Here is a 15,358-nt window from a genome sequence, read left to right on the forward strand (position 1 = left end):
AAAGTCCAACCTAAAGTTGTAGGACTGCATTTAATCGTCTTGGGAGCATCCTGTTTCCCAGTTCAAATCCAAAACTGAACAAGGGTCCCATGTAACAAGTGTAAAATTCTCTGACTCAGCTTCTTAAAAAATTGGATATCGGAAAATTCTTGCTCTAACTAAATAGCAGTGACAAAGGGTTTTATTCCTATTTTTAGGCCACTAAAGTGTTTTACTCAGCTACCATTTATTTTGTCTGCTGTGAGCATTCAAGGCCTTATTCATCTAATTTGAAAATCTTTGCCTCCTGAGTCAAAAAGCTGATGGATTGCAGAGCATACTGTTTATGGTTTTGTAAAGTAAAACTCATCTCTGCAAGCAGCTAAACACAAATAAGTAGCCAGGAGCAAGACATTTAAAAGGTTCTTGAACATTTATTAAATTTGTCCTCTTCAGAGACAATATCCCCTGCCAGCAATTCCACCTAGGTGTTTACCCAATCCTCAGCCACAGCAGGCTCCAAAAAGAGATGCTGCTAAAAGATATGTCCCGTTGTCTTTTCAAGGAAAACAGGAGAGAGGAACAGGTGAGCTGGAGAGCAGTTACCTAAGCACACCTGAGGAGGAACCAGTTGGAGACACCAAGGATACAGGGGCTTCTCTCCCATGTTAAAGCACTTTCTGCATAACTGACTGTGGAAGTGTAAAAATTGAAAGAAGAAAATTAAAACACCAGAAAAGAAAAAAATCACAAGTACTGACAAAATGAGGAAAGTACTAGTCAAAACATTTTTCTTTTTTTACAGATCGAAAAAGGTGAACACTTTCCAATGCCAAACCTCACACTGCAGATCTTATATCCCAACATAACTGCTGCCAAGAACACTCTTCTGTACCTTACTGCATTGTCACATTCCCAGGTAAGATAARAATTTGTATTTTTATGATCAATTTACATTCAAAATTTATGTTGTAAAGAACTGCAAATTGCAAATATTTGAGATTATACATTGCTTTTAGTCTAAATAACAAGATGCTGTTGTTTTAAGAGTATGTGCATAGGAAGACAGAGGTACAARTTTTCATAACAGGAAACAATCAGATTTAAAATGTGTTGAACAATAACTGTGTTATAACAAGTCTAGTTAGTTATATTGCAGGTGCTGAGATGTCCAGACTCAACATGAGCCTCATATTCTCTCCATTATCAGCAGCGCTTATTGCAAATGCTTGAATCCTGCTGTGTGCATGTAGAGCCCAATCTCCTGTCAGTCCTCTTGGGTACTGAAATTAACTTTCCTGCATGTCTGCTCTCCAGCACTATCAGTCTTCTTCCTTCTCTGGGGCACTGAGACATCCTGAAGGGGGTGGTAGGTCGTGTGTTTTGAATGCACTTCACCACAGCCTTCATTTGAGTCTTACCATTTCACTCCTCTAGTGCAACAGGCAGAGATCACAATTCCAACAAATTCCATTATCCTAGAACTGCTGATATTACAGCTTGAAGGTATATAAATAACATGTCTGAAAAACCCAGCTATCACTAAGTGATGACCTAAACCTCCTTTGTTTTTTGTTTCACTCAGAGGCATACATGTGTGCACCTCCTTGCAAATAATTTCACTTAGTTTTGCAGTGTTGCCCAACTGAAAAATAAACCAAAATATATGAATGGAAGTTCAAGGTTTCCTTTAAAACGAAACAAAGACTAAACAAATAAATCATATTTAGAATACAAAAAAAAGTTGGGTCTGTTCTTGATTTCCTTCTTCCATTCTTTTCATTCCTAGTCTGTCATCCCATTTGACACAAGTTTGCACATAAACTCAGTAAATCTTTGTTTTCCCAAGGCAAATTTCATGTCCTGCTAACTACATTCTAGTGACAGGAGTGTGCCAAAATGCACTGCCGGGGATTTGTAATCCTTTCTATGCTGGCAATATGAAAGTCAACAACCTGACTGCAAAAAACTGATTCCCCCACACTGAAGTCACCAAAGGATTTCCATGCTGCCTGGATCCCGCAGAGATCCAGCAGTGCTCCAGCATCTGCTCCCCCACTCTGGACACTGCAACTCAGGATTCTGCATCCTGCACTTAACCTGCCTGTCTGCTTGCTTGGGCAGAACCTCTGTGGATTCCCATGTGAAAGTTGTTTAGCTCATTTAATTGCCAGCYCTTGCTGGTTCACAAAGTGGTCATTTTGCAGGAAGCCCTTGTTGCTTCTACAGATGTTTAAGTAGCTGCTTGGAGTTTAGATTAAATTATCTCATAAATACTGCATTTGCTGTTTGAATAATAATACCTCAATACATGCACCGTCTGAATTTCCTATTCTGCACTCTTGCAATATGCTATTTTATTGCATTTAGTGGTTAGTAAACATTATAGTTGTTATTAAATATTAAATATTAAATATTGAATATTATTAATGTTGGCTTGTTTCCTGGTCATTTTTTGTAATAGATTGCATATCCAGAATATTCGGCAATAAGAATATTATTTGTATTTCTGCACACAGAATGCAATCTGCCAAACAAGTTACCCTGTAGATCCCTTAAAGATTGGCGCTGGGAAACCATTTGTGTTGTCAAAAATAAAAGAACCTACAAGGGATACAATTATGGTAAGCCTACTTATAGTATGTATATATTCATCCCAGATACTAATACATATCTTGGAGCTGAGTATTTCTGAAAAAGATGCATRAAAGCTGCTTTCAAACTGTTTTGGAAATTCACTTTGTTTTAATAGCTTAGAAATTTTTTTTTATGTAGACTAGACTATAGTTTTTATTTGGCTGCAAAACTTTATGTGGAACTGAATTTAGATGATTTGGAACTTCTTTAATTTAAAAAATATATAAATAGCAATAGCACATTTGACAACTAAACAAATTGTTGCCATCTTTGTCCCCACTGTAATTATTTTAAATGCTTCTTATCTCTTTTTCAACATTTTTATATATCCAGTGGAAAATACATTCAAATGCTAGAACTGTGACTGGATAGATTTTCTACACAACTCTAACTGATAATCCCATTTGGAAAGCACTAGCCCTCCACATTTAGATGAAAGAGTTGCAAATTAATTTTGCTGCTGTAGTTATGTTAGCACGTCAAGTGGAAAGCATCCTCAGCCCAAAGGTGCAAGTGCAGTTTCTGATGCAAACTGAACTGTATCATGGGAAGAGTATTTTGCCATGCTTATCACTGTCCTTCACAGAGGTGATAAAGGTCTAAGCTAAAGCAAGTATTTCTAACTTTTTATAACATAATCCTGCTGCACTCCATCTAGGAAATGATACTAAGAAGTAAAGGTACTTGAATTTTCACACACATGTATTGCCCTGGTTGAGAGATTCAAGTGTCCCAAGATTTGAAAAACACTGCAGAAAAGCCATAGCTTTGTTGGTAGGAAAACACTGGCTTTTACAAGCTGTGCCTCCTTTTGGAGCTCTGCGATGACTTTTGCTCCGTAGCTGCAGTGACAGAGATTCCTCAGGGCTTGCCAGCCTGCAAAAACTGAGTCTGTTCTACCACAGCATGAATATGATATATACTGCAGTATATATATTGTTTTATATATACTGCAGTATATATATTTTATATATATACTGTTTTATATACTGCAGTGTCATTTTTACATAAAAAGCAACAGTAATTAATACCTCTTCAATATTAGTGTCATCGCAAGTGATCGGTACATATAATAGTTTACATGTTTTTATTTTAATGATGTGAAAAGTCTTTTCCTTTTACCTCATGCTTGTCCCTTTAAAACAGAACTGTGATACATACAGCTGTGCCTCTATTAATTGTGCCCTGATCCCATCTGACGTATATCAAGTCAATGTTTCATTAAGAGTATGGAAACCTACCATCATAAAAGTAAGTAAATCCTCTTTGTATTCAGAATATTTTTGGGTTTGAGAAACTTAAGCCAATGTTTCTAATGTCTATTAAAATTGTGTCTTTCATTTTCTTAAGTGTCCCCTCTAGTATCTTTTCTAGATAAAGATACTAGATAAAAGAAACAGTTTCTTTTGCAATTTTAAAGTTTCCTTTAAACTGTGTCACACACACTTTCTTATCCTGAAAATAGTTATAACTTAGGAGGAATTAAAAACCATTGTAAGAAGACGCCCCTTACTTATTCTGTATTGATGTTTAATAGCTGTTTATGCATCTAATAAAGTCTAATACTTTATTAGATGCATAATACAGCTTTTTTAATAGCTGTTTATGCATCTAATAAAGTCTAATACAGCAGATATAAAGAGGGGTACATAGAAGCACATATTTTTAAAGTAAGTCTTTATCTGGAAAGATTTCTCAACCCTAGAAAGGATTTTTTTTTGATCCAGAAGAGCAGAGGAGAGATAGTAGTATTCCAGGATTTAATTTCTTTGAAATCTCTGTAATCTACCCTTCTAAAGCAGTATTGCTGTCTTGCAAACACTGATGTGTGTGCTGAAGTTGATAAACTTGAGCAGTTTCCCTGGCTTTCACGTTTTTCAGCATCTTCCAAAGCATTAGGGTTTTCTTTCCTCCTTGTCATTGATGCAAAGCTTTCTGCTTCAAAATACCTGACTGTAAACCATAGTGATTATTCTTTCAGGCCAGTATTCATAGCTTAACCCTCGTTGTGAAAGCGTTGCTTAGGAGTGAGAACTCATCACTGATTTTGAGAAATGACCATCAAAAACTGGAGGTAAGGATATGATAATTGATGCATTTATTCTTCACAGAATTTATTGTGCTGTGGAATAATTCATTTTCATTCATTACTAATTAACTGATTGTTACCTGTTGTAATGCATTATCCTACTCTAAACAGAAGTGATTTCATATTGCAGTAGAAATGTCAGAATTAGTCAGAAAATAAACACCAAAAGCTCAGTACCCACAAATGTACCTGGGTAGGGATAAGTACTATATGAATTTTTTCTGCATGCTTCAATATAAATACTTCGTGCAGCTATGCAAATTAAAAATATAATTTAATTTCTTTCAAGGAGTCAATAGTATTTGAAAATTGTGATGAGTCATTTAAAATTGGTCTTATTTTTATTTTCATYATTATTTCCTTATTTATTTTTTCCTTCCACTTCATTATCCAGGATATGTATTTGAAACAGGATCTTTTATTTTTCAGAAGTTCACTATAATTTTATTAGATATGGAAGTATATAACGTGATAGTAGTGGTGTCAGATATAAAGAGAAATGTCTTAAATTTTGTTAGAGGTATTATTTATCTTTTTAATACTCCTAATTCAAAGCACTTATAGTGTTTAGACATTGGTCTTTTGTGATAACTTGTACATGCAGGAGATTATTAACTACAATGTCCATTTTTTCAAGCAAAAATCTTATTATGTATTCTTGTTGTTTCTACTCCAAAATGTAGGAAAGTAATATTCTGTGTGAATAACATCTTGCACAAAATATTTTTGAAAATGCAAAAATCTGAGGTCCACTGTTAGCTGGTATTTTATCTAGAAATTTCTTTTAAGTGATAGATTAAAATTCAGTACAGGAGTAAAAAACACAGCTGAGTGGTTTGCAGATAATGAGAAAAGGAATTTCAGATTTACCATTTTTGGAGAATGCTTGAGGTTCAGCTCTTCAATGCTTTTTTGAACTATAAAGTTCATCTCTAATAAATTCTTTAGTAAGAAATGGTCACATTTTTTTAACTGTGAACATTACTTATTTCTGTTTAGTTTACACCACAGATGCCTAGTTTAAAATCAAATTAGTATCTACACACCCTTTTACACTTTTGCTTACCYCCATCTTTCAAGGAGGTAGGCACTGAGTGAGGAAGAGTGTACTGAAGAAACTACTTCGTTTATTCTTCCACTACTCATAGTTTTGGTCCTGTGTCCTTTATAACAATGACCACTGTCTTGTAGCAGGGCCACCCTCATGAAGGAATGCATTGATCATGTGCAAAATACTGTATAAACACAGCCTGTCATGCTGGAGATAATTTTCTTAATTCCTTCCTACAAGTTTCTGTAGTTAAAATGAAAATCTCTGGGAAAATTACTTGAAAAAAATTACCCTGGAAGATCGTTGTGTACTGATCAATCATGCTGCTGTTTTGATATTTTAGAAGGACAAATTATTTATTGCTTACATTCTGATCACTTTGCAGACCATGATTAAGATTTCCAAAGAGCACCCACCGGGTACAGTCCCATTATGGGTTATCCTCTTGAGTATCTTTGCCGGGCTCTTGATTCTTGCACTGCTTATATTTGCTCTGTGGAAGGTAAGCTGTATGTCCTTGTCTTCACGAAAGTAAATATATGCTTAAATTCTCTGTCATTTTTGTCTCATAATTAGAACCTCATAGACAAAAATGTTATCTAGTAAGCAGTAGTGAAAATAAGTGGTAACAGTAGTGACACCTTGTAGAAATTACAAAATAGCTAATTATACTGCATTTTTTGGATGTGTAACAAGTGGTGCTATCAGATTAAAATCGGTATTGCCATTATCTTATGGAAAGAAAAACAGGGCAATATTTTAATATGAGTAAGGCTTTATTAAGGGATTTTTCTATCAGCTTTGGCTGCGACCTTTGACAACTGCATTTTCTCTGCGTGCAAGGAATGCTAGGCCTGAGGTTTAAGTCTTGCCACAAGTGGGCACTCTTCTCAAGGCAAAATATTTTGTTCGTAATTGTGTTAAAAGGTTGCAGTTTATAAATTTCAACATTCATAATCTCTTTAAATTTTTGATAATATAATATGAAATATTATTTATTCAATTGAGTAACAAATGTTATTATTAAGCATTTTAACCTTTGACAATATGTGAGCAAAACAATGAATCAGCAGTTACTCTACTATATATTAACTGTACCTAGCTTTTCCATTCCAGGAAAAACAGTGTCCTAAACAGTGTCCTAGTTRAGTGATAAAATATTAATTAACCTTGTCCAGTAATGTAAATATTAATATAGTAGTAAGAACCAGCACATGACTGTTACTAGTATGGGTTGTACGCTTTGAGAAGTTCTTAGCCACTTTTTTCTTTTCTGCAGGCTGGATTTTTCAAAAGGCCACTAAAGAAGAAAATGGATCTTTTCTGCAGGCTGGATTTTTCAAAAGGCCACTAAAGAAGAAAATGGAGAAATGAAAAAAAAAAAACCAAAAAAGCAGAAATTTTTGCTCAGGTCTGCCTCCAAAATGTTACTGTAAAATTATGAACTTAGATGCAGTGRTTACAATACTTTCTAAGTGCTGGTGCATTTAAAAAACCCAAGAAACAGAAAAAGAAGAAGCAAATCAAGCACACATGCAAAGAAATGAAGAAAAAAAAGAATAAACAACCTTGCGGCGTTTGTGATCTTCAAGACTATACTTTTAAGCATTACTCATTTTTGGAGAGTAACTGAGTTCAAAGATTCTAACATTTTTAATACAGAAAGTTTGTAATCATATTTTTATATACCTATGTATGTGGAACCATTTTTCATTCCCAAGTACACGAGTCAGCTTGTATGTAGCAATCCCAGTCTTTTTTATCACCTTACAGTTTTCAAAAGCAAGAAGCATAATTTTCAAAATTCCTTCCTCATGTATGTTCAGTGGAATCAGATTCYCAATTCACAAGGCAGAACACGTAAACCTTGACAATGCACCAAATGCTGTGTTATAGCTGATGCAATGGCAACTCAGAAGACAMAAGCACATCCGGAATATTGGATGAAAATTACTGAAATACCGTGGATTTTARTTTCTATTCATTTTAGCATGTCCAGCTGAACCCAGGATACTCCAATAAAGAGATYTTATGGTCAAGTGGACCATAAAGGGTTGATCCATTAAATCACATAACTCTTCGAACTTAAAATATATTCTTGGCAGGCCTAAAAATGYGCAAATAATTCAGGCCCATCTGATTGCACACTGTACTCAAACAAGCAGGGGCATAATTGTGTCTGCAAATGGAAATGTCCATATTTATGCAGAAAATGTTTAGAGGCATCCTGAAAGTTTGACTCTTGCTGTATATCTTGGAGTAGCCAGCAGGGTGCTTCATAAACTGTCACTGTAAATTTCTTGTGTAGTTATTTAAATCAATGAGTTTAAAGTGTACAATATTATAATTATCAAAAGAGCACAGATAGGAATTTCAGCACTGGCAAGCTTCTACTATTATAAGTCACAGCACATCTTTATTGCTTATGAGTTTAAGAAGTGATGAAGAATTTGCATACTAAATAAGCACTTAACAAATGATGTTTATTTTGTGTCAAAGATTAAAAGTTTATATGAGAATACACTGAAATGTAGATAGCAAAAGGTTTCTTTAAGATTTTTTTCTTTCTGTTTAGATCATTCAGTTTCTTCCTTTCTTTCGTGCACTTGTCCTCCTYCCATGAGGATCTCTCCTGGGGGCTCATGGCTGTGCCGTGACCTTGAGAGTTTCCTGTTTTACTTGGAACCAYACAAAATTAACAGGAGAAAAAAAGGAGGCATGCTGGCAAAGTGTGATGCTGCCTCAGCATGACCCAGTATTGATTGCCAGTAGATCAGAAAATGCTGAGGAGGTTTTTAAGTTCTGTAAGACATTCTTGTTGGCAGAAAAGTTTTGCCTTGCCAAAGAAGCCAGGAAAAAAAAAAAAAAAAAAAAAAAAAAAANAAAAAAAAAAAAAAAAAAAAGAAAAAAGAAAAAAAAGGAAATTTCCAAAATGTTTGTGCTTATCAGTGTCTTTATAGTAATAGCTTAGTAAAGAGTAATAAATTTTATAAAGACTTACTTTTCAAGACAAGAATATAGATTGGGTTGAACATGCTGGCAAGTAAAATTCTGAAAGCGTGACAGAAGGGGCTTCATTGCTTGAAAGACACTGTCACTCTTCAGTCCCTTCTATTTAGTCCCTAAACTAGAGAAAGTCGTTACTGGGAAAGGCTGACTTAGGACTGAGTTTGGAAGTGTTTGCAATTTCTCCTAGTGTCTGTGGGAAAGGTGGTTATTTCATAGCAGCAGTGTGCTGAAGGTAGCAGTGTGACTCAGAGGAGAGGGCAGAGCCCTCCGTGGGAACACTGTGGGTGGCTTTGCTTTGCAGAGCCTGGGAGAGCCGCAGAGACAGTGGACATGGTTGCTGTGCTCCTCTGGACAGCTGGAAGCACACACTGCCTGAAGGGGGTCTGAGCACAGAAAACATGAGTGGAAGCAAAAAAAGTGATGCAGAGGAATTGTGGATAGAACCCCTGCTTCATTCATTGTGAAGGAAGYCAAAATCTATTTGTTGAAGAGTGAAGATAAATTAGTACAACGGTGTTTTCAGTCCTAAGTAAGATGCAGGTTTTACTTTAAGAAAATRTATTATTTTGACCATTTGTTTGAAAGATTTAAATGGCACTGGTCACCATTGCATTTGAATGCCTCAGAATTGTAATTTATTTTCTTACAGAATCTCTGAAAAGACATAACAGTGTTACTAACTTCTTACTATTTTGTAAAGGAAAAGAATTATGAAGGAATGTGACTCACCTATGCACACTTAGAAAGTCTATGGTAGCAGAGGAAGTACTTGTATTTATTATTATTCATTCAGTTTGTTAACARTGAGGTCATTTTTCCTGGCTTCATAGAATTATTCACAAGTTGTGTAAGACACATGTAATTCCTATGCAGCACACTTTTAAGTGCTTCACTATTTAGTTATGATAAGCTGTTAACCAGAGCTTTTCATTTTTCTTGTGACATTTCATATCTTATTTTAAAGCATCAGCCTAACTGAAAAATATATAAGTCAAAAGAACAGTCTATTTCCCTAGATAAAGATAAAAATAAATCAGTAGTATTTATCAATGTAGAGTATGTTTAAGATCAGTGTTTCATTTTAGGCCTTCTTTGCACTGTAAAAATAGTAATAAGCTTYATATAACCGCACTGCTTTCCTCTTTGTCATGACGCTTTCTTCCTTTTCACATTTGTCCTATTATCATGTTTTCAATTATRATATTTAAAAGATAAGTATGCATACATACCTACAAGTATGTCAAGGGGATAGCACTATAGCACATTACTCTTACACGATTCTTAGCAATTAGTAAACTCGCTATTTTTMTCCATACTGGCCTTTCCACACAGCACTGGAAGAGCAGTTTTTTGCTGTTTTTCATGATATACAACAGAAAAACCTACTGAAAGCAATATTGTAAATATCAGGAACATCTCTTAAACAATTTGGCAGGCATTAAAAGTACCAGAACCTAATTTTACAGCATGTAATCATTTTTATTCCTAAAAACAGACACATTAGGGTTGTAATGTGATTTTAATAAATAATAAGATAAATATTTTTAATTGAAGCMATAGTATGTAAAAATTAATAATAAATTGGGTGTGTAGCCAGAGATAAAGCAACAAAAGGATTCTGGCCCACCCAGCTTAGTTCCTAACTTCAGGACTGACGCAGGCAACTTAGTGGGAATTGACAAGTTAGAAATTCTCTGCATGCTCCTGCTTCAGTGTCAGGTTGTTCTAGAGACTGCTGATCCCATACAYGATTTTAGAAGACTTAGGAAACAACATCTGCATCACAGCAGTCTCCCTGGGCAGCTGCTTGGGCTCCCTGGGGAGTTCCTTTGCTTGTTTGGTTTCAGTCTTAAGTCATTGTTATGAGCCATTACTACAGACACAACCCACCTACCCTGACCCCTCACCTGAGCCCTCTAGGACATATCCTGTGCTGAGTCATTTGGAGCATGATGCTCCTCTTCCTCAGGGCTTGAGTCAGGGGAATCTACCTTAAACTGAAGCCAAGGGTTTTCATCTCACCTGGCACCAAGAGGCTGGACTTTGGGTCATACCTATCTAATGAATTCCATATAATCGAATTGGTTCATTTCTTTAATTGCCTGTTGTATAGATGATGGCCCACTGAAAAATAAAAGCAGATAAAATAATCAGAAAGTACTGCTTGTTACTATACCACTTAGCAGGAATAAAAGGGGATTTATGTACTTTTTAAGAAAACCACAACATTCTGCRTAGCATTTTCTTTTTCTTGTAAAAGTATTCCATGTGCTTTACTGATTAAAAAAGAAATTAAGAATCTAACAAGTCTCCTGTGTAGTTTGTTTGCTTGTTATCAATACAAGAATAATWTAAAGTCATCTCAGTACCTAAAAACAAATTCATCTACCTGTCAATAGAAAGGCATTGTAGAAACAAGTATTCTTGCACAGCATAATATCAAGGAAAGTGTGATGTGGTCAAGCTGTCAGAAATACATTGTCATTAGATTTATGGACTTCATGCTTATACCCACATTTGAAAGCTTTTTAGAGGATCATATGACATCATTCATCTAACCATCCTTCCTGTCYAGTAACTCTTCTGTTCAACTTATTCCTGTAACCCAGATAGTTCATGGTCTTGCATAATTGCAAATGATTCATATGAACTTCCTTAAACCTAGTAAACATTTGTGTCAAAACTTCCTAGAAGAGAAAGATTATACCTTTTATATCACAATTGACTTCTAGAAAACATTACAAGAGATGTAATAAATGTTCTCTCATCAGCRATTACTTTGATGCTGAATCACAATTCTCTAACAGCAACATCCTGTGTAGTCATGGGGGAATGCTTACCATATTAACTAGTCCGTATATATCTGATCATTATGAGTTTTATGGACATTGTCCACGGGAGCATTTCAGGGGGAAAATCCATTTCTGTTTTTGTTTGTTTTACATTGTTTTTCAATGCAATTAATGATTAACCAGAATCACTTTCTCACAGCTGTAAGTGTAATATGATGTGTGATTTGCACAGAACTGGATTATAATTCATTGCATTTATCAGAAACAGCCCTTAGAACTTCACAGAACTTCACAGTTCAGAGATAATAGCATTTTATGCAGTGGGTTTGGTTTGAGTTCTGTAACAATAAAGAGTCATCAAGATTTAAATGCTGATGAAGATTTAGTAACAACGGGCTGATACCACAGTTTAGACTCAGCAAAACTGGATTCTGTTCTAAAAATTGGAAGATAAAATGACCTATCATCGATGACATCATGTTTTAGTTATAAAGACTAAGGGCTGACACCTAAGAGATACTGGGTTTTGTTCATGCAATTAAAAAAAAAAAAGTGATTAAAATACCTTAGAAAGGCAAATTTTTCTTCTAACACAGTGGAGAATAGAACTACTTTACTGCTTTTCCCTGCTCATGCACTTCCACTTCYGCCCTTGTTTTCTCACTTTCTGAGCATTCTCAGAAGGGACAGACATTCCTCAAGGGCTCACTGAATGTTGCATCTCCTGGGGATTTGTAAAGAAACTGAAGGAGAGGGAGCAGAGGTATTCAAAGTGGGTTGAACATCTACATCTAGCAAGCCAGTTGTGTTGGCACATTTTGTCCTTCCCCTTCACCCATTCACTGTTCACTTGCAGAGGTGGTGAAATCACGTGTCTTGGTTATGGTTCTGCATGATTTGGTCCTGGAAGTTAATATTCACTGGAAAGCTTCATATATCTGGTTCAGTATTGCACATGATCCTTAAGGTTCGTTCACGTTCAGGGTATTGTTATTCTTCCTGGGRCAAAGGAATAGGACCTCTTTCTCTAGTGAAAGTTTCTTCATTCTGTTTTCCATTACAACACATTTTCATGCTGTTGGGGTAGACAAGATGAAAAACACAGAATCTCCTCAGTTTTCCCTGAAATGCATTTGAAGTTTAGCAATTCTGTGACAGTAGACATAATCTAAGAAAAGTAAATTGCTTTCTATCATTTTGGAGAATATATACCGAAATCTTGCTCTGTATTCTTTTCTCATGGCCCAAATTCATAGCCATTAATAGCTCATTTTCTTGTGTGCCAGCCCATAAAATGTCACTGACAAAAGCCAACTATCTGGCCCCAGCCATTTTACACTGTGCCAGAAYGGATACCATTACATCTCAAAACTTTCAGGGTTCAGCTGAAATTTCCAATGACTCTGTTTGCAACAAAAGACAACCAATTCTGGTGGCACTGGTGATGAAGCCTTTTAGAGTCTCAGGAACCTCACAAACTACTGAATTGCTTTTTACTGTTTATTCGAGGGATCTGCCATAATTAATTCAGTGTCCTGGGTCCTATATGCCATGAATTCCCAGTATTTGGGAAATTGCCTATTGCTCTCAGCAGACAGACTAATATTAAAGAGTAATATATGCTTATAACATGATGCTACAGCATAATTAATTGAATCATAAAATCCTGAAAATTGGCAAAGACTTCCACAATCATCAAGCCGAGCCTTTGGCTGAACAGCATATCAACCAAACCAGAACCSAAAGTCATTCTGTGACCACCTCCGGGGATGGTGATTCTACTATATCCCTGCATTGCCCATTCGAAAGCTCAACCATCCATTCTGTGAAAAAAATCTGCCTGATTTAATACTTAAAGCCCCACTGCTGCAGCCTAAGGCTGTTTCCTCTTCTGTTGCTTGTTATTTGTGAGGAGAAGCCGATCCCCACCTGGCCATGGCCTCCTCTCAGGCAGTTCAGAGAGCCATGAGGTCACTCTGAGCCTCCTTTTCTCCAGGCTGAACACCCCCAGCTCCCTCAGCTGCTCCTCACAGGATTTGTGCTCCAGACCCTTCCCCAGCTCCGTTGCCCTTCTCTGGACTCGCTGCAGCCCCTCAGTTCCTTCCTGCAGGGAGGAGCCCAGAACTGGACACAGCCCTCGAGGTGTGGCCTCAGCAGTGCCCAGGACAGGGGGACAATCCCTGCCCTGCTCCTGCTGGCCACACCATTGCTGATCCAGGCCAGGATGCCATTGGCCTTCTTGGCCACCTGGGCACACCCTGGCTCATGTTCAGCTGCTGTCACAGCACCCCCAGGTCCTTTCCAGCCCCTCTGTCCCAGCCTGTGGCACTGCCTGGGGTTGTTGTGAGCCAAGGGCAGGACCCGGCCCTTGGCCTTGTTGAACCTCACCCCATTGGCCTCAGCCCATGGATSCAGCCTGTCCAGATCCCTCTGCAGAGCCTTCCTGCCCTCCAGCACATCAACACCCACACCCATCTGTGAACTGAGTGCATCTGAGCCCTTGTTGAGGTCACTGATGGAGGTATCAAGCAGAASTGGCCCCAGTACTGAGACTTGGGGGAACACTGACCAAATACAATTTACAAAAGGAACAACATGCACACATTTGCACATGGCCATATAGCTCAGTTTCACTGCCATGTCACCGAGTCACAGAGGGGGGCCCTCTCTCATTACTTGGCCCTTCTTCCATGGCTATCCCACTGCCCTTCATGCAAAGAACTTTCAGATACCATTCCAATTTTTGAGGGCTGGCCTGTAAGTTCCCCCCAAGTGTAACAATTTGAGAACAGTGCCACAGACCACCATTTTGCAGGTCAGAAGCAAATCCTTCCTTTTCCACTACTGTGCCTATTTATATACTCAACCTTCAYGGCCTAAACAGGGATTGGCTGTTTGCCATGCAGAGCTGCCGCCCATCAACCTTTCTGTCCAATCACATCTCAGATCAGGCAGTGTYTGTGCGCTCCGTTAACCAATCAGAGCTTCAYGCATGWGGGGMTCAGGTGTCAGTCATACAAGCTGCTCTCTGTGTCCTCACCATCGGCGGCCCAATCCTTTCCGGACTGCCTGCTTTAACAGAGGTAGAAAAGCTTAAGGCTTTCCTTTATCTCCCACACCCAAGAAAAGTTTTCTTAGAAGGTAAATAAGAATTTTGCAACCTGGTAAAGAATGTATTATAAATACATTAAAAGAGACAAAGGAAAACCTCCATTCGTWATTGAACACTGTGGAGGAACTAYGCTTACCAAAAATGAGGAAAGGGTTGAGATCCTTAAYRCCKTCTTTGCCTCAGTCTTTAGCAAAAAGACTGGTGATGCTGAGGGCACCAGGCCTCTGAGCTGGCTGACAGGGCTGTGGAGCAGAACAGACCCCTGCARTCCAKGAGGAAGCAGTCAGTGACCTGTTGGGCCACTTTGGCACCCACAGTACAGGGGAGCCAGTGGGATTCAYACAAGGGTACTGAGGGAACTGGCACAAGAGTTTGCCAAGCCACTCTCTGTCATTCATCATCAGTCCTGGCTAATTGTGGAGGTCCCAGATGACTGGAAGTTGGTCACTGTGATTCCCATGCACAGGAAGGTCTGGAAAGAAGATACATGAAACTGCAGGCTTGTCAGTCTGGCCTCGGTGCCACAGAAGATTGTGTAAGWGATCATTTTGAGTACAATCACATGGCACCTACAGGACAGGCTGTAGGGATCAGAGTGATCAGATATAGTCAACAAAGATTTAGGAAAGGCAGGTGCTGCCTTACCAACCTGATCTTTTTCTGTGACCAAGTGACCCATCTAGTGGATG

At 37.7% G+C, this 15,358-nt stretch overlaps 1 protein-coding gene across 1 annotated transcript; it reads left to right on the forward strand.

The window, feature by feature from the left end:
- Positions 1–2,476: 2,476 nt before the first annotated feature.
- LOC130585880 (integrin alpha-1-like) lies at positions 2,477–7,110 on the forward strand. The gene is made up of 5 exons (XM_057386549.1): positions 2,477–2,603; positions 3,763–3,867; positions 4,598–4,690; positions 6,142–6,258; positions 7,036–7,110. Exons 1-5 carry the CDS (start codon positions 2,601–2,603, stop codon positions 7,108–7,110), a joined length of 393 nt encoding a protein of 130 aa, XP_057242532.1. The 5' UTR covers positions 2,477–2,600.
- The last annotated feature ends 8,248 nt before the right edge of the window (positions 7,111–15,358 follow it).

This window comes from Malurus melanocephalus, unplaced genomic scaffold (genome assembly GCF_030028575.1).
Source record: "Malurus melanocephalus ecotype Western Australia unplaced genomic scaffold, MMel_1.1 scaffold_991, whole genome shotgun sequence".
Taxonomy (NCBI): Eukaryota; Metazoa; Chordata; class Aves; order Passeriformes; family Maluridae; genus Malurus; species Malurus melanocephalus.

Bases quoted from the DNA above. Each gene is read 5' to 3' on its own strand.
- LOC130585880 (XM_057386549.1), top strand. The intron at 3,868-4,597 runs GTAAGTAAATCC...TTATTCTTTCAG, and splicing joins GGAAACCTACCATCATAAAA to GCCAGTATTCATAGCTTAAC. The intron at 6,259-7,035 runs GTAAGCTGTATG...TCTTTTCTGCAG, and splicing joins TTATATTTGCTCTGTGGAAG to GCTGGATTTTTCAAAAGGCC.